The sequence below is a fragment of the Panthera pardus genome, unplaced genomic scaffold (assembly GCF_024362965.1).
Source record: "Panthera pardus isolate Hobbes unplaced genomic scaffold, ASM2436296v1 HiC_scaffold_11, whole genome shotgun sequence".
Classification (NCBI taxonomy): Eukaryota; Metazoa; Chordata; class Mammalia; order Carnivora; family Felidae; genus Panthera; species Panthera pardus.
Genome location: NW_026526666.1, coordinates 97,039,622 through 97,065,418, shown reverse-complemented (window position 1 = coordinate 97,065,418; position 25,797 = coordinate 97,039,622). Strand labels below are relative to the sequence as shown.

General features: G+C 47.1%; 1 protein-coding gene and 1 long non-coding RNA gene across 4 annotated transcripts in view; one reads left to right on the top strand and one right to left on the bottom strand.

The window, feature by feature from the left end:
* The first annotated feature begins 12,344 nt into the window (after positions 1-12,344).
* The window catches only part of PDPN (podoplanin), a 28,292-nt gene continuing 14,839 nt past the window's right edge, over positions 12,345-25,797 (top strand). Inside the window, exon 1 of one of the 2 annotated variants that reach the window (XM_019461448.2) lies at positions 12,345-12,675. In XM_019461448.2, the coding sequence (XP_019316993.1) occupies positions 12,609-12,675 (67 nt within the window). In that variant the 5' untranslated portion in view covers positions 12,345-12,608. The remainder of the gene's footprint in view (positions 12,676-25,797) is intronic. The other variant, XM_019461449.2, reaches the window with a different exon arrangement.
* Positions 22,174-25,797, bottom strand: part of LOC109274146 (uncharacterized) — a 45,377-nt gene continuing 41,753 nt past the window's right edge. For both annotated transcript variants that reach the window (XR_008420870.1, XR_008420869.1), the window contains one exon: positions 22,174-25,700. This is a non-coding gene — a long non-coding RNA (uncharacterized LOC109274146). The remainder of the gene's footprint in view (positions 25,701-25,797) is intronic.

The following is a 25,797-nucleotide window of genomic DNA, read 5'->3' as shown; positions in this document are numbered from 1 at the left end:
TTTACATACAATGACTGTTTTAAGGTATTTGGGCTGAAGAAAGGCTGGCCGAAAGGTGAGGGAGGAGGAATTTGCCCAACCCCATAACAAGATTTATTATGAAGTTATAGTTATTCAGATAGTATGATACTTATGCCATTACAGACATACCAATCAATGAAGCAGAATAGATTTAATTATTTGCAAACCTGATACATAAAGAGGAGACATCGCAGTTCTGTGAGTCAAGGATGGATTAGGCAATAAATCCTGAGATAACTGATTATCCATCTGGGGTGGGGGTGGGAGAACCCCTACCTCACACCACCTACAAGATCAGTTCCATGTGAATCAACAACATGAATGTGAAAGGCAAAAATCTGAAACTTCAGAAGGACATATCAGAGAATATTTTTATGACCTTGGAATAAGGAAAGTTTTTTTGTTTTTTTTTTCACGTAAGACTTAAAAGAAAAACTTGACACAGTGAGCTACATTAAAATTAATCCATTCTGTTTACCACAAGACACCATAAAGAAAAAGTGAGCCATGAATTGGGGAATATATTTGCACACTTATAAGCACAAAGGATTGGTAGCATGGATACAATATATACATATGTCAAATTCCCATAAATCAATAAGAGAAAGGTGAACAACCTAATAATAAAATGGGCAAAAGATACAAGCAGGACTCTCACAGAAGAGAAAATGTATATGGTGGATAAACCTATGGAACAATAATCAGCCTCATTAGTAATCAGGTACTAATTTGCATACAGAACCCCAGCGAACTGTGCTATTTTACACCTTCTAGATCTGCATTGTGCTGGAGGTAAGACCACAGACTCTAAAGCCAGACTAGGTCCTAGGATGGCTCCTCCAAGCCTTGAGAAAGCAACAGCCTCTCCACGCCTCAGTTTCCTCTATGTAAAATGGAATATTCGCCCAGTAAAACCTTATTGGAAATTGGCTCCCATTATCCACCCAGCCCTTGTTTTCATTTCACCAACCCTACAATAATGGCACCTAATATCTTAAACAATTGTGTTTTCTGGACCTCATTTATAGGATTATGGCAGACTTTTACTGTAGTACCCGACTCATAAAGTCATGAAGGTTGCATGAAAATTAGTATACGTAAAATACAGAATACTGCCTAACACACAGTATTGTGTAAGAATTCGCTGTAGTATTAAAACGTCTGACATTAACGAGTGTTGGCAGAATGTGCCCTAATAGAAAGTGGCACAGCTTCCAGAGGGTAGGGGGTATGGTGTCATTTAAAACAAGGAATTACTCTGGAAACAATGTAGCATTGTCTTGCAAAGTTAGTGTCAGTCCTTTCTGGCTGCTATAACAAAATAGCACACACTAGGTGACTTATAAAAAATGGAAGTTTCGGGGCGCCTGGGTGGCTCAGTCAGTTGAGCGTCCAACTTCAGCTTAGGTCATGATCTCTCAGTTCGTGAGTTCGAGCCCTGCGTCAGGCTCTGGGCTGACAGCTCAGAGCCTGGAGCCTGGTTGAGATTCTGTGTCTCCTTCTCTCTGCCCCTTCCGTGCTCATGCTCTGTCTCTGTCTCTCAAAAATGAATAAACATTAAAAAAAATAATAAACAAAAAATGGAAGTTTATTTCTTGCAGTTCTGGAAGCTAGGAAGTCCAAGATCAAGCACGGGCAGGTTTAGTGTCTGATGAGAGAGATTCTGCTTCCTGGTTCATACACGGCTCTCTTCACTGTGTCCTCACATGGCAGAAGGATCTCTTTTATAAGGGTGTTAATCCTATTCATGACCTAATCATCTCCCAAAGTCCCCACCTATAAACACTGTCACATTGGGTGAATAGGTTTCAACATATGCATTGGGGGACACAGAAACATTAAGTCTATGGCAGTTAGACATCCACATGCATATGCACATTTTGGGCTTGACCTCCATCCTTGCTGAATTGGCTGGTGAGGTCACTGGTCCTGTCTGTTCTTAATCCGTGAGCTGGCATCTGCTATTACTGATTCTCGACTCTGCTATTTGCTCTGGGCTAAGGTCATTGCTCTCTGAGATCTCCCTGTCCTGACCCAGGCTTGTGTCAGGACCTCTGGTCCTCTTGGCCTCTCTCTTTCCTCTGAGGGGGACATATGGGACTTCCTCCCACGAGGGGCCAGCTGTGCCAGTTCAGGGTCATGTCTCTGGAACCTGTCTGGACACCTCCCTCCACAGTGCCACACTTCTTCATCCTTCCCATGTTGGATGGTTCTGGAAGCAGAACATTGGCCCATGTGTTGACTGAGGTTTCCATCTTCTTGCCATCACCTTGACCTTGGACAGAGCCCCAAAGGACCCAGGGAGCATCTTTCCCCCTTTGTCCTCCTTCTCAGCATCTTGACTCTTCCTTCTCACATCAGAAACATCCATCACATCCCCCTAGCCTTCACTGTTTCTTTTTGTCCTTTCTCTGCATTGGTCTCCCAGAGCTCTCCCTCAGAGCCACACATCTGGGTCAAGAGCCAGGATATGGAAGACGCCAGGTCATAAAATAAAATTGTCATCACTGCTGATATCTGAATTCAGAATGACCCAACTTGGGTCCGAAAACCCCCATCTTTTTTTAACGTTTATTTATTTTTGAGAGAGAGAGAGAGAGAGAGACAGAGAGACAGAGTGTGAACAGGCGAGGGTCAGAGAGAGAAGGAGACACTGAATCTGAAGCAAGGAGCAGAGAGAGAAGGAGACACAGAATCTGAAGCAGGCTCCAGGCTCTGAGCTGTCAGCACAGAGCCCGACGCGGGGCTCGAACTCACAAACTCGCGAGATCATGACCTAAGCCAAAGTTGGACGCTTAACCGACTGAGCCACCCAGGCACCCCAAAACCCTAATTCTAAAACTAGATTTCACATTCCATGGAAATATCCATATGACAAAAAAGACATAAAGCTCTCCTATAGGCTTATGGTACTTTGCTTAAAGAAGACCATGCATCTGCCATCGTTTTGAATTGTCATCTTTTCGCCCTTACAGGGGTTTTACATCCTATAGGCCATGCATCATTGTGTGATTAAGGGTGATTAACAGATTTGTCTTTCTACAGCAAAGTGGAAGAAAAACATGTTAGAGCCATGTAGGCAAAGAGAACACAAGTTAGCTGAGAATTTGAAAATTGATGTTTGGGGTGCTTGGGTGGCTCGGTCGGTTGAACGTCCAACTCTTGGTTTTGGCTCAGGTCATGGTCTCACAGTTGGTGAGTTCAAGCCCCACGTTGGGCTCTGTGCTGACAGTTCAGAGCCTGGAGCCTGCTTCGGATTCTGTGTCTCCCTTTCTCTCTGACCCTTCCCACTTGTGCTCTCTCTCTCTCTCTCTCAAAACTAAAGAAAATAAGCATTAAAAAAAGAAAAAGAAAATTGACGTCCTTTAAACTTTCCTGTCGGTGTGTGTCACCTCAGAGAGTCAGCACTACCTTTGGTGGTTTCCAACCTCACTTGCAAGATTGCTTCTTTGCTTCTCTGAGTTTTTTGGTTTTTTTTTTTTTTTTTTTTTTTTTTTACTGTTTTTATAACACTCTCCACCACCCCTACCTACCTGATTTACTTGTGGACCTATCATCTGTCTCCCCCACAGAATGTAAAGGGCTCAGAGACAGCCACCTGGATGCCTTGTCCCTGCCATGTCCCTGGAGCTCAGGACGCCGCCTGGCACCCTGCCGGATGATCCGTAGGTAGTTGTTAAATGAAAGAATAAATCATCTGTATTGTAGCTTCCTGCCGTTGGTGCCAGTAATAAAAAGGTGACCAGGTTCCCCGGCTCTGCTAAGGAAAACAGTTAAATCCCTCTAATAACATCTCCCAGAAACTGTTCTGTGCCTCTCACCCATCTCGGGATGCCTGGCTCTATCCAAAGGCAGTTGAGGACAGGATGGGGGACAGGGGCTCTGGATATTGGACGGCTGACATTAAAGTTGTTTTCTTCCAGCTTTATTAAGTTTTAAGCCTTTTCCTGTTTTCCTGTCATGGCCAAACCCACCTCTTGGCAGGCACTAACGTCTGAATTTTTTGAATTAGATTCCTGAACAGTGATGATTAAAACCGATTTGGGACCTCAACAAAAGATTCCAAAATACCAACAAAAGCCAGACTGTTCCATAGGGATTATACCCAGTGGAGGGATATAGGGCTGGGGCTCATCCTCTGGTCCTCTTGGCCTCATCTTTGGGGAAAGCCACCAGCAGCTCTGGGCAGGGGACTCCAGGACGGCGAGACAGCATGAGGTCCGTGGTGAGGGTTTGCTGCCATTGCCCTCAGCGTGCGAGCAGGAGCTGGTGGAATGCAGGGTGAGGTCGTTCAAGCCTTCAGCACACGGCCACGCCTCACACGTCAGTGATTTTCCTGATACGCAGGGGCTTCATCACCAAGCTTCAGTTTCCACCCAGGGAAACTGAGGGAGAGAAAGCCAAGGACCGATGTCTTCAGGGCCACCAGCCTTGAAGAGAACAGTAAGATAAACACCAGCCTCCCAGCCCTGTCCCTACTCGACTTCCCAGCCTCCCACACTGAGACACATTCATTCAGATTGTTTTCCAAGCAGTGCTGAGTCTCCATAATGAAGGACTCTCTGAACACAGCAATGAAAGGGGCTTTCTGTGTGCATAGGTCTAAATTGTAAAAAACGCCACCCTCCCTCCTCCCCGATGGTTGTCTGTCCATTAAAAACTCAGTGTTGATTAAAAATAATAATAATAAAACAAAACAGAACACAAAACAAACAAAAAACTGACTATGCTCCCAACGCATGAAAGTAATCAGTGGCCCTCTCCTCCCAACCATCCAAAATACCTGAATTCAAAGCAACTCGTGGATTCAGCCAATTTTTTTCTCTTTGGGGGCTGCTGGGGTTGGGCGGGGGGAGGTTGTATATAAATAAGCAGTTCGTTGTTGTGGAAAAAAAATTACCAGTGGCCTGAGTGGGAGCTTTTTGCATTTCTTTGGTGCCCCGTGAAACCAGCACCAAATTTAGTCTGTGAGACGGGGAACGGCCGGGTCCGAGGTCTCCATTCTCCTGGCGTCTGTGGACCTCACTCTGTGCCCGGCGGAGAGGCCCAAGGCTTCCCCAGGACGACGAAGCACACAGAAGCCTGTTGATTCACAGAGTTGAATGTTCTCCTTATTGCTTCACTCAAAAGCCTGATGCTTTTAATAGACCAGTGAAAAAAAGGAACAACACACCTTGTTCCTTGTCCCAAGACAGACACAGGGCCCCGCCTGGGCAGAGAAGAGTCAATCCTCCTGTACCAAAATGGGGGGGGGGGGCGCTGAAAGCGGACCTTTGGCCCGAGGAGGCAGATGGCGGGTCGTGTCAGTGGGGTAGCTCCAGCCAAATGCGGGAGATGTCACAGTCCTGGCACCACAACCAGAATGCCCAAGGCAGTGCCACGCGGGCAGGCCACGCGCATCAGTGAGCGTTTCAGGAAGAGTGAGTCAATGAATTACAATAGTGAATGAGCGGCAGCATGAATGGCAGCAATGCTTGACCAAACAGAATGATGAAATGGGTAAAACGTGTCTTTAGCACCCCAGGGCTTTCTCCTTCCCGGAAAATCCCAAGAAGCCAGTCCCTTGGGCGCCCTATCAACACCTGCTCTTGTTTTTTTGTTTTTTAATGTTATTTTTGTAAAAGAGGGGGAGGGGCAGAGAGAGGCAAAGAGGATCCCAAGCGGGCTCCAGCTGTTAGCACAGAGCCCGAGGTGGGGCTCAAACTCACAAACCATGAGATCATGACCTGAGCCGAAGTCAGATGCTTAACCGACTGAGCCACCCAGGCGCCCCTTTGCTCTTGGTTTTGTCCTTGGAATTAGACTGGCCTGTGGTGTATCACCGGCCATTGACTGAGTCTCTGGGGTGAGCCCGGACGGGGTGTGTGTGTGTGTGTGTGTGTGTGCCCTGGATGGGGAGGATCTCCCTCCCAGCAGGTCAGATAAAATCTCAAGCTTTCCTGTCACAAGCAAAGGCTACAAAGACGAAAGTATCAGTAAGCTCCTGGCTTCGGGGAGCTCATGACATCCTCAAGGGGGCAGGGGCGGCACCGTAGCTTAGAAGACATTGGGCTCCATCTTTCAACTATATCAGGATGGGATGAGGTGGCTGGAATGCTGGGAGGAGATCCACGCAGGCAGAGGGACAGGGCAGGAGTTTTCAAACTGGGGACACACACAGACTTCTCCAGGGGCAACCCAGCAAGGAGCAACTTCTCAAATCCTTAGCATCCATAAATTTTCCTGTAAAACCACAGGGAGGGATAACTCAGCATCTTCACAAATAACCCCTCTCCATTTGCAAAAGGCAGCTCCTTCTACAAGCTCAAGTCTTACTATGGGGCATTTTCTGGGGTGGAAAAAAAATATCTTTAGCCCCCGGGGGTGCCTGTGTATATAGACTGGTTTTTCCTGGTTTGTATGCATCCTGTGAAGGGTGGAGCTGGGACTACCTTGGGGGGTTCTGAATTCAGCATCAGAAGGCCCTCCCAGGGATCAAAGTTAACACTCAATTGCATTGGGAACCGCCATTCTGCCTCCTTGAGGCACTGAGAAAACACGGGTCACTTCTGCAGCCCTCCAGCCAAAAATGCATACCTGAATATAATCAGGAGAAAAGATCCGAGGAACCCAGACGGAAGGGACACACTGCAAGATAAGTAGCCTGCCGTCTTCAAAAAGCATCAAGCTCAAGAAAGACAAAGAAAAGCAGTGTTCTGGAATCTTGGGAAGACAAGACAGTCAAGTGCAGTGACACGATGACAGATGACACATGGGGCTTTGGATTTGATTCTGGGGAAAAAACAAACAAACCTGTAAAGGGTACTATTGGGACAGTTGTCAAAATTTCAATATGGGCTGTGGATTAGATAATAGTATGGTATTGATATTAAGTTTCTTACTTTGCTAATCCTACTGCAGCTAGGAGAGAATGTCTTTGTCCTTGGGGAATTCACACCCAGGTGTTCGGGGCTGGAGGCCATAATCTCCATTCCTCTCAAGTGATTCAGAACAAAACCAATATTCAAACATTTTCAATACAGCGATAACAATGAAACAAATAGGAAAAAACACAAAGCAAGTGGTTGAAACCTTGTCAAAAAAAAGTTGCAAACAAACGCACAAAGAAATCTGGACATAGGATAATTTCTCTATGTTCCTGTTTTCCAGTTTCTGTAATGAATTTTTATTTTTATAATTCATAGTTGTGATTATTATAACATTATAATTATATGTTATAATTCTATTCTCTACATAGAGTGTACTCTATTATACTCTATTATATATATAATTATGCTCTACTGGCTGGTTCAGTCAGTAGAGCACGTGACTCTTGACCTCAGGGTCGTGAGTTCAAGCCCCCATTGGGTATAGAATTTATGTAATACATACATACAATGAAAAATAAAAATAAGTACAAAAGAATATTAGTGACGCTGATTCTTTTAAGGGTAACTGGAAAGTTTTCTGGATCTGCTATCAAAAAAATGTCAAAATGTATGGATTAAAATTCATGGATAAGATTTTTTTTTTAAATTTTTTTTCTTAACACTTTATTTATTTTTGAGACAGAGAGAGACAGAGCATGAACAGGGGAGGGGCAGAGAGAGAGGGAGATACAGAATCGGAAGCAGGCTCCAGGCTCTGAGCCGTCAGCCCAGAGCCCGACGCGGGGCTCGAACTCACGGACCGCGAGATCGTGACCTGAGCCGAAGTCGGACGCCCAACGGACTGAGCCACCCAGGCGCCCCTCATGGATAAGATTTTTATATAATTTTTCCATGCCAATACGTATTCAGTTCATATCATCAAAACATATCATGAGTATTTTTTCCAATCACAGTCTTCACCTTATTTCTTTTTATCAAGTGTTTGATATAGACTACCTCCCACTAAACGTATACTTATTTAATTCTGTGGTTAAACATGATTGGGTATATGGGACATCTGGGTGGTTCAGTCAGTTAAGTGCCTGACTCTTGAATTCAGCTCAGGTCATGATCTCACCGCGGGTGGGTGGATCGAGCCCAGGCTCCCAGTGCAGAGCCTGCTTGGGATTCTCTCTCTCTGTCTCTCTCTGTCTCTCTCTCTGCCCCTCCTCTGCTCACACTCTCTCTTTCTCTCAAAAATAAATAGGAAACATTAAAAAAAATGATTGTATCTAGTTTCTCAAAATTCTTTTGAAGGTCTGCAAGCAAAATGGTATGCCCGCCACTAAAATAGGGCATGAGTTTGATTCTGACAATAGGAATGGGCGGTCAGCATTGGGGAGGCTCCTGGGAGCGCAGGGTGGTGCTCTGGCAACTAGGAATCCAAGCCAGCTTCCCACCATGTGTGGAATGGCAGGATCCAGCCTCCAGGTAGGATCCTGGTGCAGAACACTAGTTCCTGGGTAGAAATGGGGGGATAATCTGACTTCCCAGAGGGGTCCTTGGGCACAGGGAGCTGGACAGGGATCCAGGAGAGCTTTTAGGAATAAGGCCCAAGGTGAGGGTTGGACCTAACAGAGAACAAGCTGATGCCAGGTCCCCATGTACTGATCCAGCTGGGTGTCCTAAGGTGGAAAGGAACCGGTTCCATCGGGCCCATGTCAAGAACCTCTGACGTAGGGGCTCGCTGGTGGGCACAGGTGGGCACAGGCGGGCACTGGAGGACTCAAGAGGCTGAGAACCAGGCAGGGCCTGGCAGAAACAGCCATCGTGGCGATCAAAGCAGGCACACTCGTGGCTGTGCATAGACCCTTCCAAAATAGGAATAACACGCCCATTTTAAAGAAGCAGAAACTGAGACTTGTGTGGCCAGAGGCCACCATGGAGCTGAAGCTTGATTCGAAAACACTGAGGCTCTCTCCAGCAAACCAAGCTGCTGTGCGCTCCTTCAGTCCCACACCACTCCCGACCCGCCTTCCCCACCCCCGGCCTCATCCCCTTGCTGCTAAATACATTTTGGATCCAGCTCGTACACCTAAGTGCATGATTTATTCCTGAGTCACAGAGGTGCCTTTGACATCGGCTACCATTTCAGGTGGTATCCTGGCCCCGGAGCAGTGTGTGTTGAGAAGCAAGAGAAGACGCTTGAGAGGTCTTCCCAGGCAGCATGGGGGAAGCTCCGGGGCTCTGGACAGGCCTCAGAGTATGCAGGGAGCAGGAGAGATCCTGACAGCTTCTCTCCAGCAACCTCATGGTTCAGGGTCCCATGGCAGGTGCTCTGACCTTGCATCTTCTTCTTGTGCATTGTGGTACCCCACCCTTGGGCGGGGGGCTTTGTGCTCCTTGAAAGCAACATACAGACCTCTCCTTCTAGAGCCTTAAGCAAGACAGCACTATCAAGAGGCTCAAGTCCTGCAATAGAGGGATAGTGCCCCGGGACTGTTTGCGTTTTCTCTAAACCTGTGGTTCTCAAACCAGGGGCCCCAGGGCCAGCAGTGTCACCTGGGAATTTGTTAGAGATGCAAATGATTGGGCCCCACTCTTGACCTACAATCAAAAATTGGGGAGTGGGGCCCAGATCAGTAACTGAACCTTTAATTTTTTTTTAAATGTTTTAATGTTTATTCATTCTTTGACAGAGATAGAGACGGAGTGTGAGCAGGGAGAGGCGGAGAGAGGGAGACACAGAATCTGAAGCAGGCTCCACGCTCTGAGCTGTCAGCACAGAGCCTGATGTGGGGCTCAAACCCACGAACCATGAGATCATGACCTAAGCTGAAGTCGGATGCTCAACAGACTGGGCCACCCAGGTACCCCTTAATTATTTTTAAGAAAGCTCTACACCCAATGTAGAGCCCGAACTCAGGACCCCAACATCAAGAGTCACACACTCCACCAACGCACCCACTGAACCAGCCAGAAGCCCTTCAGTGTCTTTTTTCTTTTAATTTTTTTAATGCTTATTTATTTGTGAGAGAGAGAGAGACAGACAGACAGAGCACGAGTCGGGGAGGAGCAGAGAGAGAGAGAGGGAGACACAGAATCCGAAGCAGGCTCCAGGCTCTGAGCTGTCAGCACAGAGCCCAACACAGGACTCGAACTTAAAGAACTGTGAGATCCTGACCTGAGCGGAAGTCGGCCACTTAACTGCCTGAGCCACCCAGGCGCCCCGCCCCTCGGTGTCTTAATTTTAACCAGCCAGTCCTCACACAAGTTTGATGCACATTTGTTCTGGAAACCCCTTTGGAAACATGTTCCTTATATACAAAATGGGTATTATCAGTGTTCTCAACCCAAGGGGTATTTTGAAGATTAAGTGACACAGGGCTCTGGTTCCTGGTGAACAGAGAAAATGTCACTATTATCTTACCAGTCACCGTTTTTGGAGCACAAGCTATTTCAAAGACTGGAGGCATCTTCCGGCATGTACTTTACTTGTTTCCTTCTTCCCCTCATCTGGGCTGGTCTCAGGCTGCCAGGTCCATTATGCTTCACTGCAGCTTCTTGGCCCAACCTTGAGCCACTCAGATGACCTCTGCCTCCTACCCCTGTGCCCGAGACAGCATCTCCTGTCTCTTCTGTGCTGTCTGCATTTTCAGGAAGGTCCCTCACCAGCTTCTGTAGCCCACTCTTCCCAGTTACTCAAACCAACAGCACCTAGACCACGTCCATAGACTCCCCTGGTCCTCCCTCTCTCCCCGTCCCCAGGATGGCCTCCAACAGGATGCAACTCTCTATCACATCCTCCCTCCTCCACCATCCACCAGAAGGTCGGGTGACCAAACTTGTAGAATCTAGACACATCCCTGGGGAGAGGGTTGGCAGTGGGGGTGGGGAGAGGGGCATCTCCTTGAGTAGTAACCTAGCCCCAGCCCCACTCCAAACTAGCTGAATCTAACCCATCCCTACCACACAGGCTTCATTTCACCCCTGTTCCCAAGTGAAGATGGGCTCTTCCTCCCTTTCTTTCTCTCTCTTTAGAGTGGATTTGCATCTTTTCTCCATCTAACAGGCTCAACAGATGATACGTGTATCATTCAGTCTGTGAACAAACATTCCTGGTAATGCAGTAATAATAATCTATTAACAAGATGGGAGAGGCAGTCAGGTTATCTTCTCTATCCCTTTTATCTTTACCTTTTCAACCCCTTGACCCAGGGTCCCTTCCCTCTCTTTAGGTCAGGTTTCAGCTCCTATCTTGTAGCCCCAGGATAAGACATTGCCTAGACCTTTAGAAATGTGGACTCTCCCCCACCGCAGACCCTCAGAAGCCCACCTGCATCTAACAGCACTGAGGCGTCTCACCTTGGTGTTTGAGAAGCGAGGCCTCTGGACAAAGTTCTACACTGGTTTAACAAGTGAATTCCCAAAGGGTCTGATTTAAGGAGTTGGGGGGTGGAGCCCAGGAATCTGAGCTTTTAAAGCAACCTCCCCCTTGTGATTCTTATGACAAAATAAATTTGGAATCAGGGTCTGGGGATGAGGATCTGAAAATAACCAACTTTCATACCAGTCAGGAGCTTTGGGGCATTCGTCTACGGTTCAGAAGGAAAAAAAGTAGCGCACACACACACACACACACACACACACACACACACACACCAAGTTTGCCTATTGCTAACATCCAGTACCTGAGAAACGGCTTAAACCAGTAAAGCAGGGATCATGAGTCCAAATTCCAGGATTAAAAAGGATGAGTGTCGGCTAGAAGTGGACACAGATTTGGTGACCAGGTGGGGCCTTTGACATTCCTGGGCTACGACACCTCACTCACGGCACACGGCCGTCCATCTGTCCGTCTGTCCAGCACCACAGCACTACATCCAAAGGCAGGAGAAGCAGACCTCAGACTCAGCCTTTTTTCTAAAACTGCCAGAGCCAGGGAGTCCCCGAAAGTCCCCACCATCTCTCTCAGGCAGCCAGGACCCCAGAGCCCCCCTGCTCAGGTCCCCCAGACAAGGCACGATCTACCAGCCCGATCCGCCTCTGGGCCCACCCAGATGAGGACCGCCACTTTTGAAGAAAGCCGTCAAATTCAATATTTGCAAGAACAATCCCATGCTTGGTTCTAAAATTATTGGCCACACAAGGAAGAGTTTACTCCTCCTAACAAGAAAAACGTAGACTTGTGCCTTACTCCTAAAACAAAGCAAAAAAAACAAAAAACAACAAAAAACAAAAAACAAAAAAAAACCCCACAATAATAAAATAAAATATTTTAAAAACTAAATTGCTCACTGCCTGCGTCCCCTTTCCCTCCTGTTGGGGCTCAGGGCCCTCCACAAGCCCTGGCAGCCCCCCACAGCTGCAGCCCTGTAACTTTAAACCTGGCCTGAGGTCATCGCTTTCGTGCTAGCCAAACAGAGGCAGAGGGCGGTCCTAGTGAGCCCTGGACTGGGACCACCTTAGGGCCAGCTGCTCCCCGCCCTCCTCGGGAGAGATAAATGCTGACTCCGCTCTCACTCTCTGCAAAGTTTCCAACTGCAAAGTTTGCTCCTCCGCTGCTGTGGGGGAAGGAAGCTCGGGGACCCCTCCCGCGCTGAGGCTTTTGCTCCCCGCCTTCCAGCCCCTACTCTCTGGTTCCACTGGGCGAGGGCCTCTGGCTGCAGGACTTTTTAATCTTCCCCTGGCACAGACACCAGCTGCACGGGCCCCAAAGAGGACCAGTCAACCAAGAAGATGTGGAAGGTGCCGGTTCTACTCTTGGTTTTGGGAAGCGCCTGGCTCTGGATCCCGGCAGGAGGAGGTAAGACCCAGCAGAACGGCTCCGGCAGGGTGGGGACGAGTGCGAGCTGGGACTTGCTGGAATGCCTGGGCCTGGTATTTGAAGTTGCCCAGGAGAGCAGAGGGGAGCTGGGAGTGTGCGTGTGCCCGCGAGGCTGGAGGACCCCGGGAAGGAGAGACGGTGGCTTAGCTGGTGCCGAGACCCAAAGCAATGGCTGAGCAGGGTGCGAGGAGGAGACCCCGCATCCACGGGCAGCAGGGGTGGGGAGCAGAGAGGGATGTCCCTGCAGGGCAGGCCACCTCCTGCCCACCCCCTGCTCAGCTCATGAGACCTAGGGTAGAAGGCTAGAAGCAAGGAGCCTTCCCCTGGCTGGGCTGCGCTTTCCTATAGGGCTGTGCATGGGAGGAATGCACATGGCCTCAGAAGAAGTTGGCCCTGGGTATCAGGAGGGACACTAAGCAGTACTGGGGTGGGGAGGACTCCCCTGTGCGGCGATGGTCTCCCTCTGGTGGTCGCCTGGTCTTACACCCTGTGCGCAACGTGTTGGACACCCCGGGGACCCCCATCATTGGGACTGTCTGGAAGAGGCGTCAGTTATCCTCCATGGAGAGGATGCTGTGTGTAGCAGGACTGAGCGGAGGGCTCCTGAGTAGCGTGGGGCAGTGGAGGACGGTTGTGAGCCTTGAGGCATAAGCTGGTTTGGGGCCCTGTGTTGAACTTGGCCAACACCAATGACCGAGTGAGTGTTTGGCGTCTCCTTGGACTTTAACTGCATTAGATCTGCTGGTGGGGGCTCCGCCTGCCCGCCAGCTATGCTTCCCCCGTCCCTTTCCCTCTTCGGACTCTTCCATCCACTTTATTTTTATGTTTCCCCGCATAGAATATAAGCTCTGGAGAACAGAGCTCTGTCCTAGTCTCGATCCTTAGGGCCAAAACCACATCCGGCACGAAGTAGCTGCTCACAAAATACTGGCGGGAGGAGCTGTAAGCTCACTCGTGATCTTTGGAGTTGGAGGTTGCTGAAAGGTAAACTCTTGTATTTTCCAAATGGAGGCTAGAGGAAGGTCTCGTACCAGAAAAAAAATCCTTCTGGGAGGGAGTGGCTGGTGGGAGGGTGGACCTCACCTAGGCAGCTATAATTCCGCGCGAAGACAATAATACCCAGCCCTGGGGAAATTATACAGGGTGTACTACTCTGTGCCAGGCCGTCTGCTTCAGAGAGACTTGAACAACTGTTTTTACAGGGCCGTGGGCTATTCATGGCAGGTCCTATCTTTGGAACTTCTCTTTCCACTGGAACATACACAGCTCTGCTCTTCACTTACGTTTCCCTTTTGGCGACACAGTGTGCAAAAGATACCATTTCGTGCTCCCCCGGGGCCAAGGTGTGGGACACCCCCAAACTGAGCCTCATCCCAATTTAGCTAAGGGAAGGCAACAGCCAGGCAGCATCCTCTGTTTCCTCCTAGGAAAGTGTTGGCTGTAATTATCCTTACACCAGTTTTTGAATGTCAGAGGTGCTTTAAAGGAGGGGTTTGCCTGAGGCGTGAACCTGACTTAGGCCTCTGTAAACCTTGTCTGAAAAAAAAAAAAACAACAAAGAAAGAAAGAAAAGGGAAAAAAGAAAAGAAAACAAAGCAAAAAACACTACCAGCACAGTTGGTACTAAAAAATCTGTTAACGGCAGACACCCCCCCACCTTCCACCACCCCCTCCCCCCCCCACCTTCCACCCCCACACCCCCCCTCCTGCCCCAAGCTGTGTGTGGACACTGAATTGCAGGGCTGCCTTCGAGCAGCTGAGGCCCAGGAGGGGTTTTGTCTGAGGATAATGACTGAGGCGATGTGAATATGGATGAATAACTTCATTGAGCTGAGCTATTGTGGGTCCTGTTGCCGAGTTGGGCCGGGGGTAATTATGGGGATGAATTTTATTATCCTTCTCACAGGATCCTACTCCCTACGGGGTTTCCCTCCTCTGCTGTATGATCTGGTTCAGTTTTGTACTCTGGTCCTATGTGTCGTCGTCTTTGGAGCTGAGTGGCTCCAGAGGGGTACCGTTGTCCGCACATCTGGCCTTCTCCTGGATCGTCAGGCCCCGCCCTCACTCTGAACTTTCATACAAAACACGTACTCCGGGGCCCATCCGGTATGGTTTCTTTTGTAAAATTCTGCAGGCTGCTGCTTGCTACAGACCCACATGTGATTTTTCCAGGACCAGTCCACCCAGGATTAATCATGCGGTGAACAAATTTCCCTGTGATTTCCCCGAAACTCTTGGCAGTGAGTTTCAGAGGCCCTGAGATCTTCATGAGCTGCTGAGAGTTTCTGTTCACTTAAAGACATCTATCAAGCATTTAATAAACACCAGGTCTGTTAGTCTTCGAGAGGGAAGTCTATCCCTTACACTGGTGTGTGAGATCCAAGATAGCATTTAATGGAAAGAAAAAACACATTTTTAAGAAGGATCCAAGTGCGAGAAGGCGAAGTCAGAACTTGGCGGATAAGGCAGGACCCTGGCTGAGCGGAGGTATACGACTCCTTCTCTCTTTCTCTGGCCTCTAAAATGAGTGGTCCATGAGCAACTCTCTACCAAAGAATTGTAAAGCCCCCAAACCTTGGCGTGACAGTGAGTGGTCTGGCCGAGTGGGGAGGACACCACTTCTCTCCCATTTCCACCCCCGCCACGTGCTAGGAATGTCATAGTTCCCTCATTTAACCATGGCAACTCCTTAAATTATACATCACGATCTTCAGAATATGCCAGAACTGGGTTTCCGAGATGGGTCTAACTCCAAACCCCAGGCTCTCTTCACTACATTACAAAACCACATAAGAACCAAAAGTTGAAGTTGAACTTGAAATTGAAGGTTTGTGTCATTTTAAACTCCTTAAACATGAATATATATATAATAATATTATAATATAAATAAATATAAACATATTTTATATATTTATATATATAAATAATTGTATAATTTTAATAATTATATAAATTTAAATTTAAATAGTTTATATATTATATAATTTATATAATTTAAATATATAAATATACAAATATATAAATTTAAATAATTTATATAATTCTATAATTTGTATAATTATATATATAATATATAACATAATATTATAATATATATAAAGGTATAAAAAGTCCTTTACATTAAATACTTGCTATAATATTCCTATAAGAATGAAGACATCACAGTATGTTGAAATAGGATTCATTAATTCCTTCCCCGTATGGTAATCGAGCATCTCCTGAGTGCTTGGTACAGGGCCAGGTACTGGATTTGAGCTGTGAGCACTTTCGGGAGAGGCACACCTAACATTACAAAGCATTCCCTGAAGTCTTCACCAGCAGAGCAACGGACCTGTGCTTTAAATTCCATTGGCTTATCTGAATATTTGTCATATTTCGGGCTCCAAGAACAGGCATGCCAGGTTACAACTTGTGGAAATGTTTCAGGGGAGGATGTAGAGGACAAAAGAGCCAAATGCCCAGCACTACCCTGGTGAAACTCATTTGATTAATCTGAATAAGAGCCTGCAAGGCTCTCGAAGGAAGCCTTGCCATTCCTGCCACCCTGAAACCCCTCCAGGAAACCCCCAGCGTGAGCGATTTGTTGGAAGAGAATCAAATGACTGGGGGCACGGGGTGGGGAGCCCTCCTACAGCCAAGTCAACAGTTATCAAGATAAGTCTTGATAGATTCCCATGGTGGGGGGAAGATAAGAAATGAAGCAACCTCGATTGAAATTTTGAATCCGTTCCCTACTGATTTCTTAAAACTTTGGGGGAAAGAAAGAGATCAGGCATTTGATCCGAGGGCTACAGGATAGAGCCAGGTTAGGGAACAGCTGGAATTCTGCCAACTTCATGCAAGTGGGGAAAATGAGGTGACAGCTTCTTTCCTCCTTGCCCCACTCCAGGGCCCATCAACCACTGGCGCCTGGTGGGGGGACCAGTCCAAGGCAAGAATTCCCTCGGGCTTCACACATAGGGGTGGGCAGGCTCTCCCTTCTTTTTGTCTGGCTGGGTGCCTTTGCCTGGGGAACTGCTCAGAGGAGGTGGGTTTGCCCTCTGAGGGGAATCACGCTGAGTCCAGAAGGAAGTCTGCAGATCTGAGCACCTCATTCACTTAGTTGTCTGGGGAGCTTGCAGACTGAAATTGTTTGGGGCAACACTCAATTTCATGCAGGGGGTGGGGGGAAATCAACAAAAGGATAATCATCTTTCTGGAGGATGATGGGCTCTCGACCAGGGTCCGGGGAATAGAGCTGCCAATGCCCCAGGCAGTGGAGAGAGTATCACTGAACACAGGGGGTAATGAATGACATTGACATTGTTAATGTGTACAGCATGCAAAGTACTGTCAATTACACAGACAACAGATAGGAAGCAGAGAAGGGGTGCTAGAAGATGTGATGAGAATGCAGTATTTTCCTGCAATTCATTACGATGTCTCTATCCAGGAGAATAAGACACAACTTAGCATTGAAGGCTGTTATCGATAAATAGTGTCCTGCCTGAGGAAGAAGGTGTCAGTTTGCTGAGAATCTAGAAAGGGAGAGAAAAGTGATGAGGATTTGATGACGGTAAACCCGCCCTACCCAAGGAATTCATTTATTTACCAAGTACATATTGAGTGACTGCTTTGTGAGTCAGGCAAGGCACATGTAATCCCTGTTTACAGCTAGTATGCAAGAGATCCTATCTGGTGGCCATGGGTGTTCTGATCTCGGTCACAGTGACTGTTCTATGGTGAATCAGGGACCTCTGTTCCATCACAGTCTGGAAATGTACTCCACGCAAGAGCCCCACCCTTTGCCTTTGTTTTATACACACCAAACAGCATCCCAGGTAGTTCACTCCTGAGAAGGGCATGCTGTGTATGGTGTTGGAAAGCTGTCTCCTGTTGGAAATAAACTATTTGGTTTCCTGGCCTCTTGTGAATTTGGCTGATGGGAAACAGTATCATCTGAGTTGGATCACCCCATAGTAAGATTAAATTTCTGGATCTATACAGCCAAGGGGACTGGATTCTGGTTGGGTGGTGGTAACAGCAGTGACTATGTAATAGCAGCTAACCTCTACTGGGTGCTTAGCAATTTCCAGCACTCTCCAAGCCCTGCTTCATTTAATCTGTGCAGCAGACCTACAAGGTAAGAACTATTTGCATTTCATAGGCCAGTGAGGAGGCTCAGAGAGGTTCAGTTACTTACACACACAGGCAGGTAGTAAATAGCAAAGGTGAGACTTGAATCCAGGCAGCCCAAGCCCAGAACCCATGCTCCTAACCACTCAACGCGACACCCACCCATACTTGGGCTCAAGGCTTCCAAGGACACCCAGAAAATCAGCCAATTGGTTTCTTCAATTACCCTTACAGTAACAACATCACTTGGTATTTGTTAGATGCATATTTCAGATTGAAGAGCTAGCTGGCGTTGGGGTACCAAACTGAAGGTCATGGTCCTGCCCCTTTACATATTTATAGGACACACATGTTATTAAGAACTTAAGAGCTAAGGGTGGCTCAGTTGGTTAAGCCTACGACTTCAGCTCAGGTCATGATCTTGTGGTTCACGAGTTCGAGCCCTGTGCTGACAGCTCAGAGCCTGGAGCTCGCTTCAGATTCTGTGTCTCCCTCTCTCTCTGCCCCTCATCCACTTGTACTCTGTCTCTCAAAAATAAATAAAAACATATTTAAAAAATTAAAAAAAAAACACTTTTAAGAGTGAAAGAAGGAACACGAAGAGGGATCGCAGCTCACAGAGAGAAGCAAGACAAGTGGGTGTGGTGTTTAAGTGTAAAAAGAACATACAAGACAACATAAAACAGCATGTCCTGAGCAGCACAAACCATTATGTGCTCAGAGTCTGGAGATGAGATTCTTGTGGTTGTCAACAGTTGGAAAAAAAAAAACCATATGGGGCAGATGGGAATTGATCTTGACTGTGAAAAATGGTAGGATTGGCCGGACAAGGTGGCAGAGAAGGGCAGTCCAGGCAGGAGAGACTGCTTGAGCAAATGCACGGGAGTTGGAACAACCTGGAGTTTGTGTGGGAAGATGCATGGAGGCTCACTGGTGTTGGAGGAAGGGAAGTCAGGGAGAAGGACGAACCCCTGATGAGTGAGAGAGTTGGACCTTTTTTTGTAGGCAATAGGCAGTAACCGCAAATGGGAGTGAGGTGGGCCATGAATTAGCAGTTGTCAGGAAAAAAAATGATGACAGGAACCATATGGGATTGAATCTAGTTTATGGGACCAGTGGGGTGGGGTGGGATGGGGGGGTCAGGAGAAAAGAGACTAAGTGTGGTAACAACAGAATGGGGGTGGGTGAGGTCAGATTTGGGGGAATCAGAGCCAGCTACTGACTTGTAGCTCAGTATTTCCTGATTTCTTACTCTTCCCTCATTTCCTGCATTCTTACTATTCGCCTCTTAACCACACAACACTATTTACATTTTTTTATCCATAGGTAACTCACATATCATAAAATGAACCCTTTCCAGTTGAAGAGTCAGGGGCACCTAGCTGGCTCAGTCGGTGGAGTGTGTGACTCTTAGGGTTGTGAGGTTGAGCCCCACGTTGGGTATAAAGATTATTTAAAAATAAAATCATAATGGGGCACATAGGTGGTTCAGTTGGTTAAGCGTCCAGCTTCAGCTCAGGTCATGATCTCCTGGCTTATGAGTTCGAGCCCCGCATCGGGCTCTGTGCTGACAGCTGGGAGCCTGGAGCCTACTTCGGATTCTGTGTCTCCCTCGCTCTCTGCCCCTCCCCCGCTCATGCTCTGTCTTTCTCTCTCTCTCAATTAAAAAAAAAAAACATTAAAAATAAAATCATAAATAAATAAAATAATCAAACCCTTAGGAATTTCTCCCGTTTCCCCCCCCCCCCCCACCCCCTGCAACCACTGATCTATTTTTTAGGCCTATAGACTTGCCTACTCTAGGTATTTCATATAAATGGAATTGTACACTATGTGGCTTTTTGTGCCTGGCTTCTTCTCACTTAGCATGATTTCAAAAGTTCATTCCTGTTGTGGTGTGTGTGTCTCAGAATTTTATTAATTTTTTGTGGCTGAATAATGCTCCATTGTACGGATATACCGTCTGTTACGTATCCACTCATCAGTTGCTGGACACTTGGGTCACTTCCACTCTGGGGCTATAATGAGTAATATTGCTGTGGACATTCATGCACAAATCTTTATGTGGATGTGCTTTCATGTCTCTCAGGGATATACCTAGGAGTAGAATTGCCCGGTCATATGGTAACTCTATGTTGAACTTTTTAAGGAACTGCAAACTGTTTTCTAAGTGGCCGCATCATTTTACATCCTACCAGCGATGCAGAAGGGTTCCAATTTTTCCAATCCTTAGCAGCACTTGTTATTTTCGGTTTTTTGTTTGTTTCATTTAATTTATTGATGGAAGCCATCCTAATGGGTATGAAGTGGTATCTCATTGTGATTTTGATTGACCAACGATGTTTAGCATCTTTTCGTGCACTTGCTGGCCATTAACCTATCTTCCTTTGGAGCAATGTCTGTTGAAATCCTTTTCCCATTTTAAAATTGAGTTGTCTTTTTATTGTTGAATTCTTTTTAAAACATGTTTATTTATTTTGAGAGAAAGAGAGAGAGCATATGCACACACGTGAACAGGGGAGGGGCAGAGAGAGAGGGAGAGAAAGAATCCCAAGCAGGCACCATGTTCAACGTGGAGCCCAACTCAGGGCTTGATCCCACAACCCTGGTATCATGACCTGAGCTGAAATCAAGAGTCAAACAGTCAACTGACTGAGCCACCCAGGCGTCCCTGTTGAATTCTTTATACATTCTGGATACTAGACATTTATCAGACATATGAATCGCAAATATCCTTCCCATTCAATTTCTTGATGGTGTCCATTGAAGCACAAGTTTTAAAATTTGTGATGCAGTCCCATTTATCTCGTTTTTCTTTTATTGCTTATGTTGTTGGTGTCACGTCTAAAAACCCATTGCTTCATCCAAGGTCACAGAGGTTTACTCTTGTTTTTACCTCCAATAGTTGCATAGTTTAAGATCTTAAATTTAGGGTTTTGGCTCATTTGGAGTTACTTTTTATATGTGATACGAAGTAGAGATCCTACTCTGTTCTTTTGCATGTGGCTGTCCAGATGTCCCAGAACCATTTGTTGAAAAGGCAATTCTCTCCCCCATTGAGTTACTCAGGCACCGTTGTCAAAAATCAATTGACCGTAAATGGATGGGTTACTTTCTGGACCCTCAATTCTACTCCATTGTTGTGTACATCTGTCCTTAACGCCAATGCCACACAGTCCTGATTACTGCAGTTTTGGAGTAAGTTTTGAAGTTGGGAAGTGTGAGTCTGCCTCCTTTGATTTTTTTTTTTCAAGATTGCTTTGACTATTCTCATCACTGTATTTTAGTTACTTGTATACACCTCTTGCCCGTTAGAGAAGAGAGCAGGATCCGTGCCTTACTCAGCACTTAAAAGAACATATGGTTGGTGCATCGTAAACATTTGTCAGGAGGAAGAGGGAGGAAACACAGTGATCCAAACTTTGGGCAGAAATGACAAGGAGGCAGGTGATAGAAATACAAAAATCAGGTTGGAGGGATGATAAGTTTGGAACCAATGTTATAAGAAGGAGTTCAAGTTTGTGTACTCTGTTTTAGACGCAGTGACTTTGAGGTAATAGTAGGACATCCAGTTTGATGTATCTGATGGGTACCTGGGGGGATCATCAAAATGGCATCAGAAATAAACCCTGGACACACAGTTTGCTGCCTGAACTCCTCCCCATTCATCAGAACAAGGGGAGAAAGGTGGCAAGGAGGGTCAGAAGAGATTGCCCCCCCCTACCAGCTGAGAACAATTATTTTTAATAATCTACCAAAGCACACTTCAGACTCCCCCGCCAGGCTCAGGATCAAGGCCGAGGGCAGCTAATGGAAACACAGCCACATTCTGCACATTCCTGCAAGGCCTCGTCCTCCTGGCTGCACAGCTGAGCTGTCTGCAAGCTGCATGGGTAGATGGTGAGGTCAGATCTAAAGGGGCTTCTCTTTTTACTCTTGCAAAATCAGGGCTTGCTCAGCTGACAGCCTTGAGTGAATCAGAAGCTCAGTTTCCGAGCAGATGGCGAGTGTTTCCCAAATGGTCCACCCTGCGTTTGAGATGCACCGCTCCGGGGCATGACTTCTAAAGCAGGTTTTTTAGTCATTTGGTTTTTCAAGTACTCAACAGTCCTCACTATGAGGTGGCCTTTCTAACGGGACGCCAGACCCAGCTAGTTCCAGAAAAGTTATTACGGAGGTGTTGATTCCAGTTTACCAAGCTGAACTCATTTCCTCTTTTACAGAGAACATTCTGCTCTTGGTCAACAGAGAAAACCTCTCCCCGGGCTGAGTAATCTTGGTTGACGTTGTAACCAACAGCATCCAGTTTTAACACTGGAGGAGTCCTGGGCCCTGTTTGTGGTGGGCGGGGTGGGGGGTGGGGCGGTGGTGAGTGGGTAAGTTGATATGTGAACACTGAAAAGGGGGGATATTCATGTATTCATTCAGCTCACAGAGGCCACGCTGGTGGGTGGGAGGCTGCAAACCTCCAGCAGAAGGGGGTGTTGCCCTCAGGAAGCTTATAGATGCTAGCAGAGAAAAAGTAGCCAGTGTCGGTGTTATCCTGTGCTAGTTCAGAGGAATTACTTTCTCTTGTCACCTTGGGAAGGCTCTAAGGGAAGGAGTCTCGCACCGGGGCCAGGTAGAAGAGTAGGTGGGGTTTAGATGACAGTGCAGTCAGAAGATGAAACTTCGGGTGCCCTTGGCATCCAGAAGCCCAGGGAGCTGCTTCAGTGCCACCCCAGTCCTTGCCATGTGAAGTAGAGGGAATATGAGGGGAGCTGCAGGAAAGTAACCAGGATACATGGGGGCTGTGTGAGACGGTGGCTCGAGCGGGGCTTGGAGTCTGACAGATCCGATGTCTAATCCCTGTGTCACCACTTGCTGGCTACATGGGCAGTTTACTCTCAGGGTCACCGTCCTCAGCTTCAAAATGAGAATGACATTCGTTTGCAAGGCTTTTGTAAAGATCAGGAGAGCGTGCTGGGCACCATGGTTTGTACATTTTCCCCTAAATTCAAAAATAGCAGCCATTATTACAATACCTACCTCCTTGGAAGTGCAGACTGGTGCGGCCACTGTGGAAAACAGTGTGGAGGGTTCCTCAAAAAGTTAAAAACAGAACTGCCTTATGATCCCATAATTCCGCTCCTGGGTATTTATCCAAAGAAAATGAAAACATTAATTCGAAAAGATACATGCACTACTATGTTTATTGCAACATTATTTACAACAGCCAAGATATGGAAGCAGCCCAAGGGTCCATCCATAGATGAATGGACAAAGAAGATGTGGTGTATATATGCAATGGAGTATTACTCAGCCCTAAAAAATGAAATCTTGCCATTTGCAACAACATGGATGGATCTAGAGAGTATAATGCTAAGTGAAATAAGTCAGAGAAAGAAAAATACCATGTGATTTCCCTCTTATGTAGGACTTAAGAAACAAAACAAAGAAAGAGACAAACCAAAAGACTCTTAACTATAAACTCAAAAAATTCTCAACTCTTAACTATAGAGAACACATGGATGGCTGAGGGGAGGTAAGTGGGAAGATGGGTGAACTAAGAGAGGGAGATTAAGGGTACCCTTATCATGAGGAGCACAGAGTAAGTGTAGAATTATGAATCACTATACTGTACCCCTGAAGCTAATATAACACTATATGTTAATTACACTGGACTGAAAAATAAATAGAACAAAATACCTGCTTCTCAGATAGCCATGGAGACTAACTGTGAAGATTTGTGAAGGGCACACAGTGGGTCTCAGCTGATCTTCCCCCATCAGGTGAGAGAAAGAAGGCAGGTGGCTGGGAGCCTGGTGTCACGTCTAATGGCCTGCATGTTCTGTTCTATTCACCTGCCAGTGACTGGGTGTGAGCCCTTGCTATGGAATTGAAAGATGAGTCCCCAGCCACATGGCCCCCTCTCCCTTCTTTTACTGCCCATGCTCAGCTACAGAGCTCTTCAGAATTCTGCCTCTTTTGGGGGCATTGTGGGGCCCCGTCTCCAAAGTCAAGGAACTCTGCTCCAAATCTTGATGTGTGGCATTTCTTCTGATTTCTTCAGAGGAACTAGTGATACCTGTGTGATCTCAGCCTTGACACGTCTCTCTTGAATTTCACGGGGGAGGCACAGGTCCCCAGTGCTAACAGTGGATGGTCACCCCTCGCCATTGGTCTGGGCCTGCAGGGACTGCCAGGGTGAGACACCGAGCAGCAGGCTGCTGCTCACCACAGATTGAACAGCAAAGCCACAGAGCTCATCCTCGGAGGGGCATTGTCCTATTTTCAGCCACGTTCGGGGGAAGGGGGAAGGTATTCAACAACTCTTGAGGGAAGCACAGTGGACAGTAGCAGGGTTTGGTCATGGAAGGGATAATTCAAAAGAAACGTCCTACTTGGGTGTCAGTGTTCTCTTTCCAACTGTTGGTCCACAAGCATCTATTGAAGGCTTACCACGGTGCCAAGCACTGGGACCATGGGGCAGTGTGGACTTTAAGTAGCACTGTGCCACCTGGAGGAAAATCAACGTGGGATACCGAGTGGCAGGGCCAAGCCTTCAAGGAGCTGCCTAGATTTTCCATGGCCACACTTTTGATCCAGTAAGCACTTTACCAGGGTCCAAGGAGAGGGTGGCTTAGAGGGGGAACCCATTGCCACATCAGTGATTATACTGACCACAACCCAGTGTCTGCCAGGAGCTGAGCACAGGCGCACAGCTCCGCGTCAGCAAGTGGTTTTCAATATTCCAAGGAAAGGCTCCTTCACAAGGGTCAGAGGATGGGCTGGCCCGTAGGACGGGAGGAGTAACTCAAAAGATGTGGTGAATAAAAGCTAAGTCCTAACACCTTTCTTCTGGTTGCAGAAACTGAGGGAATAACATCAAACAGCTAAATTGGGGCCGTTTGAATTGAGATGAAGAACCATATGAAGATCTGAGTATCTGGGGATCACTGTGGGTGGTCTGCAGGGTGCTAGAAAATGTTGGAGGTTGGCACCTTTCCACAGCTCTGGGTGTGTTTATTTTCAGGCTTCGGAGCACAGTATTGAGACATGATAGAAAAGTGATATGCAGAGGCCTATGTCTGGGCAAAGGAACAGAAGCAGGCATTTTTTTTTTTTTAATTTTTTTTTTGCTTTTGTTTTCCAAGTAGATGTTTTGACCTCTCTCTAAAAGCATTACTTCATCCTAAATGTAAGTAGGGAGTGGGGAATGCTAGAATTAATCGCTTAGTAATTACCCTACTGGGGAAAACCAGAATTTCCTAGGATGTAAGAAAAAAAAAAAAAAGGGCATTCGATTTCTCAGTGGCCACGAAAACCATTCCCTGGCCACGTATTTCTCCGTGTTCAAAGGCTTTACTTGTGCATTTAGACGCTGGGACAGCTCAAGATGGTGGAACACACCAGGGACCACGAAAGACTGCCTTGATCTGTTGGCTAACACCGCGGGTTTTCTTTGGAAACCCCGAGGCTAGCTCAGCGTGTGGCTTCTTTATTTCTAAAATCAACTTTCCTGTTTCAAGATAAAATGCTGTGGAGGCCGCTTCCCCAGCTGTCTGCTTCTGAGGCTTCAGGTCAGCAGAAAGAGGGCAGCGGGAGCTTCTCCCTCATGTGGACATGGCAACCAGACAGAGGCTCTTAAACTTAGGGAGGGGACTTCCGTGGCTCTCCTAGCGAAACAAGGGGAAGTCCAGTAAAAGACTCAGCATCATGTAGTCGGTACATCCATTCACACTCTGAATGCTGTTTCTCAACGCAGCTGTCACAGATGCTAAAATGAATTCTGGGCTCCGATGTTTTGTGTTTATTTCTGATCGTTGGTGGGTGACGACTTCAGACACGTCCCGGCCATTACCTGTCTGTTTTTCTCCCCTTGCCCTGGTGCAAGCAGTGAGCCGCCTCTGCCGGGACAGCCGGGTAGCCGGAGTGGTCTCCCTGCCTCAGTCAGATCCCGGCACCATTCTTGATGGACCCCCCGCCCCCACCACCAGCCTTCAC